General features: G+C 34.9%; 1 protein-coding gene across 3 annotated transcripts in view; it reads left to right on the top strand.

Annotated features, from left to right (window-relative positions):
• Positions 1–10,441, top strand: part of LOC100372691 (uncharacterized) — a 59,660-nt gene extending 49,219 nt beyond the window's left edge. For all 3 annotated transcript variants that reach the window (XM_085504882.1, XM_085504881.1, XM_085504880.1), the window contains exons 3-5: positions 4,768–5,124; positions 6,999–7,915; positions 8,926–10,441. In XM_085504882.1, coding sequence (XP_085361008.1) covers positions 4,768–5,124; positions 6,999–7,915; positions 8,926–9,012 — 1,361 coding nt within the window. In that variant the 3' untranslated portion in view covers positions 9,013–10,441. The remainder of the gene's footprint in view (positions 1–4,767; positions 5,125–6,998; positions 7,916–8,925) is intronic.
• The last annotated feature ends 1,855 nt before the right edge of the window (positions 10,442–12,296 follow it).

Below are 12,296 nucleotides of genomic sequence, written 5' to 3' on the forward strand. Positions count from 1 at the left end.
TTCTATTTAAGAAACAGTAATGCCTAAAGTGCTCTTGAAGGTTTTGATTCCTGTAGATGTTTGAAGAAGATACAGTATAGTATGATTCACTTGCGTGTCATGTGGTGTTTACACGTTGGTGAATTATGTCGAAAGATGAGTTTTCTGAAGAAGACATGACATCGTATATTGCTCATCGCAGTTTTATTGAACCCCACACTTTGATTTACTGTTGAAGGAAACTCGATATCATTAAGTCGTAATGAAACAATGAATATAAAGACATCTTATTTTGTTTAATTAATTCTAAATTAGAGCAATTTCCACTGTATCTATCTATCGTGACAACTATATATCTGATTTTAGTAATTCGACTGACATTTGCCAATTCATTCAATGACGTCATTTCCTGTTAGTCATCATTAACACTTGGTGGGTGAGTAGAAAACACGTGCTAAATGTATATTTAATGGGATATCGCTCGTGGCGAATAATATAAAGTGTACGTGTACGAGCACTTCATTTTTCTGACGATTACACCTAACATGAAATACCCATCTCATTGTACTCAACTACAATTTGTCTCAAATGCTAGAGTGAAAATAAGATTTAGAAAATACGCATCCAACATGCAATATACGCCTACATGTGTCGACAGTGCTATAGCTAAATGTTTTGACGCTAGGCACGTTTTGAATAAACCAGCAATCAGAAAAAATGCGTATAATGGGTGAGATTCATCTTATGAAATCACATTAAAATAACATTGTATAATATTGGCTAATTTGTCATATGTTATTTTTAAATCAATGTTTATTTATCGGAAATTATATTGATACGTTTATGATTCGACAAATATTTGTCATTGTGCCTTATTCATTAATGCGCAAAACACGCGCAACTATGCAAATTATACCCTAAGAATTAGCATTTTTGCAATTTAACTGGTTTTGACAATTTAAACTGGTTTAGACGATTCATGTTTTTAGTTTGTTATAAATGTATAGTGTACAGATGTTCGCTGCTGTATAAGAACATGTTATTGGGAATGTGTTATTTTTAAGATACAAACTACACATTATTAAAGCCACGGCGTAACATGATTTTGCAGCACGGCTATTTAATGTTGTGATGAGGCAGTGCTTGGAAATATTCTCTCGTGTTTATGAAAATAGTACCAGTACGCTCACGATAGAGCGACAATTGAATTATGTCGTTGTCCGGACTATTAGGGTGGTGTTAATTACGATCAGAATTCCGAACAGATAACTTTTATGATGAAGCGTTTCACGTCTCATCTTCGCCAGTGTTGATTGGAAGACACCGTGACGTTATACTGATGTGGCAATTATAATCTAACGCGGATTGATGTACCATATTTTCTATCTGTGAATTCCCAGTGGAACCGCTCCTATAACATCAAACCGAGTAATTCTGACATGTTTTATCGTGGTGATGGATTCAAGTAGCGTCAATTTTAACACGCATATCAAAACAAAGAGATCGCTAAGGATATTATGGAGCTTATTAATTTATTTTTATACCGACAAAACACAACAACTATCATACGTTGACATGTTCTACACATCTTTGTAAACATTCACTGATATTGTAGTTTCAAGTATTGTCTTCGGATGTTGTTTCTGTTCTTACGTTCGCAAATTCCATTTTTAGAAATATAAATTAGGATTTCGATTCGTTATGACATAATTGTTTAAGACGTAATTGGTTACTATGTAATGACGTAAATCTACTTGGCAAATTATTATCAGATTATTCTATTTTTGTATCCGACCCTATCGCTAACGCCCTCACAGACTGTAGATGTAGAGTTTCTAAAGAAATGTTATTTGGTTTGATAGACACATACATAATGTGTACACATTTTCAGTTTACGATTGTAGCTGAGGTTCCTCATCCAATGCCGGTTAGAAACGGTTACCACGTCAGAAAAACATAAAGCTTTTTACACTTTTTAAATTATTATAATTTTTGAACTGAATGTTCTTATTTTATTTTTAAAATGCAAGGTCGTACGATGTTCGATACTTATATTATATCCATATGATAATGACTTTATAATTGCAAGATAAACTACTACTGAGTGCAGTAATTCTCAAACACAGTTTAATCGATTGTTCACATACTTAGTAAACGTACAATTGCGACTAAAAACACATGTACAAGCTTGGAAATATCAAATTGATGTCTATGTATGACACCATAACATCTTATGTATTCCCAATTTCACACTCGTTACCATAGAAACTAATGATACAAAGCTTATAAAACTGACGGAAAGCTGTCACGCTCCACTCAAAGAAACAATTGTCCGAGATTTGTTCTGAATGCTTATTTTGTCAGTAGATGGTCTTTCTCACATTCGCACCACTTAAAGTGGCATTGCTGGCCCATGAGTGTTTGGCAAGAATATGTTGTATTGAAATGAAATTGTCCCTAAGGCAGGCAAAGTAAGGCGTGAGTTCATCACTCACTAGGCAACACAGTGGTGTTCTTCATAATAACATACAATCCCACCAAGAGAACTGATAAAAAACAGTGCGCAGATTCCATCTTTAATAGGTTTATTTTCAATGTGCAAAAGATGTATATTTGTTACTAGACATGTTCCTGGGTAATGTCTGAAACAACGTTGTTTGAAAGATCGTTATTTGCAAGTGATATTTGGATTGAGATAAATATCACGTTTAATCATGTGATGACTCCATTTCGAGATTACTTGAAACCAACGAACTACCTAAGACGTGGGCGATTGTACAATTGTATCTCAGACAACTATTACCAGTTGCTTTTCCGCCAAGTCTTACTATTGTGGGGTTTTTTTTTATTATTATTATTTTGACATTTTAGATTTGATTTAGATTTAATTATTTACTTACTAGTAATTTTCTATTATACTGTTAAAGCTAGGACATGGTCCTAATACACGAAGTAAAGTGGAATTATTTCCCGTGGTAAGGTTAATAGGGTCATTATAGTTGTACTGACTACAACTCTAATTATATGCCAACCAACTTTGCTTGTATTGAACCATTTACCGATATTCACTGCCTATAATAACTGGATCGTTTATTTCAAATAGCAAAAAACATAAATTGCTACACAAATTTTTTATCGTGGTTCGATATTGCTGCATGTCCAAGATTCATGCAAGTCGTCTATTATACACACTTGATGTATGTAATTTAAAACTGGATAGTAAACATCCATTCATTTGTATTGATCATTTTGTTCACTTTAGTTACGTGAGTGATTCAGCTCGATTTTTGATGATTTGGGCCCAAACCCGTTTGAATCCTATTGTTTTCTTCTTCTCCTTTTTCTGAAACAGGAAGTGGTCATTTTGAACCTTTTCTGGAGTTCCCGGCATTCTGATATTTTTGTAGTAGTATTATTGATATATGGGCTATCTATTTTCCGAATAAAATGTTTGCGACCATGTGACTTCTTCGTCATGTTTTTTTCTCCAGAAAATGGCAAAAGAAAAATCTTCTTCTTCAGAACCACTGAACACATTTATCTGAAATTTGTTTTTTTTTTAGCTTCTATGTATAATACTCATTAAAGTTTGTGGAGCTATTTGTGATTGGTTTGATTTTTTTTTAAACATGAAGTAGACTTTTATATTTTGCAATTTGCCATTTTACATCTTATTACTGAACTCCTTCAGACAGCAAACAACTAATTTAGACCAGTCACCTTATTTTCATGCCATTGTCCTGGGTATTTATTTCTCAGAAGTGCTTTAACCGATCAACTTGATATTTTGCATGCATGGCTAAAACTCTTTATGGGGAAAATAAATGGTCACATGGTTTGGCCGCCATCTTGGATTTTCGACAGCAAGGGCAAAAATTTGGGGCATCTCATGTCTCATGGATGCTTCAACTGATCTATTCTGCATGTAGCATGTATGACCAAAGCACCTGAAAAAAATAACATGTTTTATATAAAATTTTAAAAGCTGTTCTGCGGTTTGGGACAATGCAATGCAATCTCTGGGACAATGCTATAAAGAGTGGGTTAAGAAACCTTCACTTCCGCTTGAATAATATACGAGTTCCGAACCACCCGACCGACCGTACACGCCACATCCTACACATATCCGCCACCACGACATATTTTATTGGTGAATTACAACCAATTTATATACTAGTGATCAGATTACCGGTGTGAGTCTAATGTCTACAATCTAACGTCAGAAGTTGTCCGTGGGCTGTATCTATAGAAATATGTGCACGATAATCTCTTTACGTGATTCATGCTGTTTCTTTATCACTGAGTAGAATCGTGTCTTTATATGCCCCCGCTCAATGGTAATAAGGATCTGCCCCACGGTGTACGTGATCTGAGTGTCTTCACGAATTTTTTGAACGCTTTATTTTCCCGCCACAGTCTTGATTGACGTCTTGGGAAAAAAATGAAAAAAAAATGTCAATTTTGTGAATGGTGAAAAATTTGATTATTACAAGAATAAGTAACATGATTGGTGTCACCGTGATACATATTAAAAACGTTTAAGATATCTCTTATTTCATCTCATTTCTAACGCATATGAGGTGAATGAGTAGCAATGTAATGTTCTTTAAAGGACGGTAGCCGTCGCGCCGCGCATCCGCGATATATGGGTCAAAACTCATACTCGTGATTTCATTACAAAAGCGCATTGGATTGTGGAAAAATCAATGTTCATCAACACAAATGTCGGACATGCGCAGCGCGACGACTACCGCCCTTTAATAATTTAATCTTTCACTTACTTCACAGGTGAACCAGTTGAGATAACACTGCGAGACTCTGAGAGGCCAGCATACGAACAATGGCCGGAAAATGGAGAATTGCTTAGCCGCCAAAAATACAAATATGACAACTCTGAATACCCACCTTTCGACTATGGCTTGTTAGAAGACCCTGAATTCATGAATTTGGTTGCTGAAGAGTTGTATAACATGGTTTATCGAGAAGTTTTAAAAGAGAAACTTGCAGAATTTATCAGTGAACTTTCCCAACCTAGGGACGAATTTGAAAATGAAGCAGCGCCAGTTAAACGAACGAAAATGAACGACTTCTTTAAATACTACGTCACTACTGAGAATGATTTACCCGGGATCCGACGCCGTTCAGGTAAGATGCATCACGGGAATTGTTAATGCAAGGTGATCATTTCAAGTTATAGTGTCATACATGCAATACTGAATGTCAGAATCTGTCTATAATGCTCCACGAGAAATTGAATAAAAAAACAGCAATTTCCATTGACCACAACTTCTTAGCATCAACAAATACCGTGCAAGACATTGTTTTTCACCATATGTAATCGAGCAAATATTTCCGTGCCATATATTCAAGTCAATATGCAATTACACCTGCCACCAATTGCAACTGAAAATCCGTTCTGTTCATGGTAACCGGTCACAACATGTGTTGTACCCCTTTAAAGAATACATCAATAATCTGCCAAAGTCTAAGTATGGAAATCAAGTTATTTATTTACTATTTGCTTTAAAACCAGTCAGACGTTATGTAATTTCTCCAATTTAATAATGAAAACACGTGTGCTGGCTTGTGCCAATAATATCTGTCCAATCACAGTCCCTATATAGCGGGACTGTGACCCAATCGTGAGAGAGAACGTACACCTGTCACGTGACGCATAAATATGTTAATATAGCAACCATGCAACACACATTTGTCAGTTTCCTAGCTTTCTAAAGCCATGCTCGTGTGGAGCAAAATTTGTAACTATTGATATTCACTGTATTTTGTATTATACATTATTCTGTATTTCCCACTTTTTGTAAAAGAATATAGTCTATCAAAATTTCAGTAAATCTTCAAATTTTCTACCTAATTAGTATTTTAAAATATTCACATTAAACCATTTTTTGTCTAAACAAAATAATATGTTATACTTTTACTTTTGAACGTAAAAGTATAGCAGAATTAAGCAACATTAGCGAAATACAGTGAAAATCGTCAGTTGGAAATCTCGTTTTGCAATGTATAGCAATATATGTATAACTACAGGTGATAGTTCTCACATATGGTTGAACAAATATTAGTGCAATCATCAGTGGCAAGTTAGAAACAATTTTGTCACTAGATTCATTGTGGGCTAATATATACATTGCTCTTTATGTAGCGCCATTTAGCGACTGAGTGCTACTATGACGTAATTGGGTGTTCTCCTAATATCTATTATAATGGCTGAAGGGACACTGATAGTCGATATATATCACATCTGTTCTCATCCGTCAATAGCAAACTGTGTTTTAGATGTTTGCATTTCGTTCCTAAATGACTGCATTAGTAAAATTGGTTGTTTATCCGAACTAGTTAAAGCGAGGGAGTCGTCACCTGCGCATGCGGCAGACGGCGCGCGCGTTCGCAGGTAACGACCCCGCCGCTTCAACATATATGATTTTAGTCATTATGACATCACAGAGGTACTTAGTTGCTAGATTTATTGGAAAGATAAATTGCATGTAAAGTCTGTGGTATATGTGTTCATATATTGCAGCTGAAAACTGCGGAATAAACTAAAATGTATTCAGAGATGCATTCTATGATTGATAGAACTTAAAGCGCGGTGATCGTCGGTGTTCGAATTTCATGTAAATAAACAATGTATTTTACACGCGTTGTATACGTCGCTATGAGTCCCATATCGAACAGGACGCGGTACGACGACTGTCGCCTTTTAACAGTAAACTATATTTATCAACCAACCGTGTGATGAGAAATGTTGGCAAAACAAAATCACCCACTAGGGGATATTGATTCAATCTATTTACTAACTAACCCAAATTACAAACGCGGGTAGTTTACATATCATACCATGCACTGGGTGATGGACCCCACAGTGTGATCTTCGATGATATTCATGCCAAAAAAACCCAGGGGAGTATGATTATAATTAGGATTTAATTACAATGGAACAAGAACTATCATTTTTTTTAATGACTCTGAAACGACATCAATGTAATGGTTTCTTGCAGGATTCGGGCCCGCAGATCAGTACTTGCTGGACGAAGGTTCGCCATTAAATAGGCACGATACTCGCAAAAGATGGGGCGGTTTCAAGGATGACAGACCTAGACGTGCCTTTGCCAAATCTTCGGGAATATTGGACCAGGACGTGGTGAATAAGAAAGGAATTAGTGAGGGGAGAGGGTTTCAAGACTTTGACTGGGATGATCTTCAACAACTGGTAAAGAAATCAAACCCGTATTCTGATGGGTATGATGAACAATATGCCCCACCTATATATGGTGCTTTGGAGGATGAATTCCCGGACAGTCCGATTCCGGATGGCGGCCAGTATCGTCGAATCGGCTGGGGAGGGTTTCCAGAAGAAGACTTACGTGATCCACGTAAGTCCAAAAAAACATCTGTTGACCCGATTCCAAATTTGGTTGGTCCTTTTGCTGGTTACAATATGTTTGGCAGACTCATTGCAGCCGCGGCTGCAGGGAAACGTGTGCAGGCGTACGAGGACGAAGTGCCCTTCATCGATCAACAACGAAGGTATGACGAAGCCTTGGATGAGGCTGATTATGATAGGGCACTTACAAAGCTAGATTCGGTCGAAGATTATTCGGACAGTGTACAGGATGGAGATTTTGAGGGGGATGTGAACGTTGAGGATCAAAATGCCGAGAGACCAAGCCACTTTTGGGACGTATTTATTGACAAATTCGACGAATTAGCGGACATTCCAAAACAAGAAAACAGTGAAGTTGCCGAGGCGGAGGCGGCGGAGGCGAATGAGGAGGTTAATGAGCTCGTTAATGACGCCGATAATAACCTAGATGGCATGTTGGCTTTCCCGATGGATGACGAAGACCTTCCGGAGATTACAGAATTTGATCCGGAAGAAGATGAAGTTACAGAAGAAGATGAAACAACAGAAGAGGTAACTGTACCTATCTTACTATATATCCACTATATCACTTAACTAATATCGTACATATTTATTAACTTTGTCACGTGCTCTTCTGTTTTTTTATCATTTCTACAACAATATACTAAAAAGTGGTGTCAGTTTAAAAATTATTAAAAATATAAATAACATTTGTAAAGACGTATTCCTGATATAAGTGTATTGAGTGGTGAGCCTAATAGAGAGGGGTAACCTTCAAAACATCCGCGGTTATTTTCATTTAATACCAGTGTGATGCTATCTCCAGAATGTATTGATTATGTTAGCTGATTAGCTTAACACATATCACCAAATTGTTTTTAATACTGGATAATAGAAAACAAAAGTCGACGACTTGTGTCAAAATCAACAGTTATTTAACATTTTTTAAACAAACAATGTCATTATTTGATCCTAATTTTTTGGTCGAATACCCGTGATGCAATCGTCTGTACTAATTTCATTCCGGGCATTTTCACAAGTGGGTAGTTTCAATTGCTACAATTCTTTAAAAATCTATTCCATTCAATAAGTATGTAACAAAGAAAAATACAACCCGTATTTATATTGAGATAAAAAGTAAATATGGTATGTTTTCTGACGTAAAGTCAAATATAAGTTATGAATCTTTTTTGTGACTGGTGATAAGCCCGATAGGCGAAGAGATATGTTTTGAAGTACTTATAGTAATCTTGCTATTTGTATCATTATTTTTCATTAAATATTAAGATTCCATTAGGAAGAATATAACCTGGGGCATGTGTACACAGTCTGATACAAGATTATGCGTAAACACGATTAAGTCGTTCATTGTAGTCGATGATGTAAACGTGGTCGATAAATGTAGCATTCCCATGTGGGGAGTTGTATCGAACCATTGACAATTGAAACGTGTTTGGCTAGTGGGATGTGTTTATGTATATATGTATAATATATATCTAATCAATCTTTCTAGTATATTGGAAACGTTACTTATTTGTTTTTCTATTCATCAACTTCACTAGGCAATCGACGAAGCCAAGGCCAAAGCAAGACTTCGACTACAAATTCTGGAGCTGTTGAAAAAATTCGAGGAGTTAAGAAGGCGGTAATATTTGATAATGTTTGTAAAACGAAATGAAGATCTTAAAGAAGAGCATTAGGAATGTATTTGATCGTATAGCACAGAACAGTAGCAGTTGGTGGGTGATTATTGTCACACCTTCCACCCACTACTATTGAATCAGCCAGCTCAATGTCATGCTATAGACTTAGGGAAGATTCACTTTAAGTCTATGGATGGGTTTTTGATACAGTTTCTAAAAATTGGTGTGGCAAATTAAAAAAAAGTGTATAACACTCTAGGATATGAGCTTCAGGGCAATAAATTAAATGTTGCTTAGAATCCGTTATATGCCTTTCTCTTCGTATTTCTTTGTATTTTGAATTTTTCATTGTATTGTTATAGTTGCATGTAATTTTCATAACGTGTGTGGAAGATTTTGGGGGATTTATGGTCATCTTTAACCATTATTTGAACATTATTTATTACTTTTGATGAAAGTGTATAATTCGTGTCTTATTAGACAAAAAATATTTTACTATTCGCACTCTCCTAACTAAATAAGATTGCATGTAACATGTGTGTTTTTATTGAGGGTTTTATTATTTTAGACTATAATTTCAGATAAGATACATATCAGAAACGGTGTTTTGTATACCATGCTTTTACATTTGTATACAGCAACAAAACTACTGCCATGGTTACATTGCTAATGTGAAAAAAAAAATAAAAGTTGTTTATTGAGACCATGTGTTTCACGCAAAGGAAACAACATATCACGCATGAATTCACATTCCAAATATCAAAGAAACGCCAAAGGTATCAGAATTATCATAAAGGTTTATGAATAGATTACACATATCAATGCTAGTTCAGTCTTGGTCGTGAATGTGTCAGCTACATCTGGGGTGGAGATGGAGGATAAAGTCAGTTTTAATAATTATGCGTGATATTCATAGATCAGATTTATTTAAATCTCACGTTTATTCGTGATATATGTCATTACTTCTATTGGGGGTCACCATAGATTATACGAGAATATTGTGACGCTAATCTCCAAACCTTTACTTTGATAGTATAAAGAATTTCAAAATATCGACCAAGAAAATATTAACAGACAATCTAAAAAGTTGAAAATTGTAATCTAATAAGAGCTGACTTTGAAATGAACAACCAATATTGCAACATGCTTGTTTCATAATTTAGCCTCTGGTGAGTAATAACTTATGAGGTGAATTTCAGAATTATAATTAAATCCAAATTAATTAATAACTAATATATACAAATTGCACCTTTTATTTAAATTTATATAATATTTTAAGACATAATTGACTACAATTTACGAATATTTTGAATTATTTGTGATGTAAAATGAAGTTTTTTTATTTATGTATATCTGTGGTTAGAGCTCATGCGCACTGATGCGCAGGTAGTGGATGTGTCGGTGTTATAAATAAATCAATGCCCTGAAAACTGCGCATGTTCTGTTCTGTTCTATTTAGTTTCCAGAATGATTCCATCCACTTATCGCCTATTTCACATATTGTCGCCTGTTATCGATTTCAACAATAAAAGTATCATCACGTTGTATCGTGTTCTATGTGACTTCTACGCGACACATACAATGCATGTACCATACAGCTGTAACTACTAGTGCATACAAATGTCACTCTTTTTTTTAGACTGTGACGAATTAAATATTGACCATAATATTGACTTTTTATCCAAATCTGCCAAAAATTTCAAATCTTGTCCACAATGTCTGGTTATTGTTTAATCGATATTTAAAATTGGCAATATCGCCATGGCAACGTGCATATGCTGCGTTTCTACCTGTACAACTCACTCACTGTGTAGTTTATTTATATACTAGTATTGGTCATTATACATGGTGATATCTACAACCTTTGGTTATGATAGACCATAATATATACTTTTGCGTCGTCATTTATTTATTTAGTATTTAGATTGCCCTACAATGTACATCCGCGTGAGATCAGCTGTCTGAAATCGGTTACTATGTGAACAATCTCGTATAACTGCACATGCGCAGTTGATTACTATTGTGGAGGTAATTGGAGGTTAACGACAGTGCACATTATCGTGTTATCGTTACGTTAGAGATCAGTGACCCAGTGCCTTATGTTGCAGGGCTCCTTGTTCGATACACTACTGCCTCTTAAATGTATACAGCCTACCCAGTGGGATGATAAAAAGTTCTTTAAAGCAGACGATATGCTATCTCCGCCTCGGGGGACAACAATCTCTCCTAAATTTGGATTATAACAATAGTCAGTACATGGTTGAAATGGCGGACGTAGTAACATATTAGTACGAGTATTGTACTTGTCAGTTGACTAAAACGGACACCATCCTTCAAAACTGGGTGTGCATATTAATAATAATATATAAATATATTCGATCATATCTTACCCAAAAAACTTGATTTTACCACTATTTGACTTTGTCAAAATAGTCTGGTCCCGGATCTGGTCAGTCGGTGGAATAATATTACATAAACGTTTACACATTTACAAAATAGAAATAGTTATTTTTCAGTCAACACTTTCTGTACTGACATGTTCAATTATTGAAGCTCCATTATAATTGATGTATATTAAACATATACGGTATTTGTTATTATAATTGCTTACATCTATTTGTTTGTACTTTTGTCTTTTTGGAAGGGTATATAAATATATTACTATGTGATGTATTATTCCTTTACCTTTGTATGAAATATTTGAAATGTGTATTTTGATTGTCATGAGAGGGTCACGTGACAATCAGTCTTTATCCAACCAAAGTTACTTTGTTGTGATAAATAAATATTATAAACAAACATACAAGTCATGACAAGTCAACATTTGAGATAATTATTGAAATGTTAATATAATTATTGAAATGTTTTCAAATTGTTATCATCATTAAATATATATGAGGGTAACATTGAAGGCATATTTAATTACTTTGAAACCAATACGAATACTTTGAAACAAATACGAATAATTTGACATCAATGCGAATACTATGACATCAATGTGAATATTTGAAACAAATACGAATACTTTAAAACAAATACGAATACTTTGAAACAAATACGAATACTTTGACACCAATGTTAATACTTTGACACCAATGCGAATATTTGAAACAAATACGAATACTTTGAAACAAATACGAATACTTTGAGAGTAAACAAATGCGAATACTTTGAATCAAATGCGAGTACTTTGAAACAAATGCGAATACTTTGAAACAAATACAAATACTTTGACACCAATGCGGATACTTTGACACCAATGCGAATACTTTAACACCAATGCGAATACT

Source organism: Saccoglossus kowalevskii, chromosome 11 (genome assembly GCF_978046115.1).
Source record: "Saccoglossus kowalevskii chromosome 11, keSacKowa6.1, whole genome shotgun sequence".
NCBI classification, from domain to species: Eukaryota; Metazoa; Hemichordata; class Enteropneusta; family Harrimaniidae; genus Saccoglossus; species Saccoglossus kowalevskii.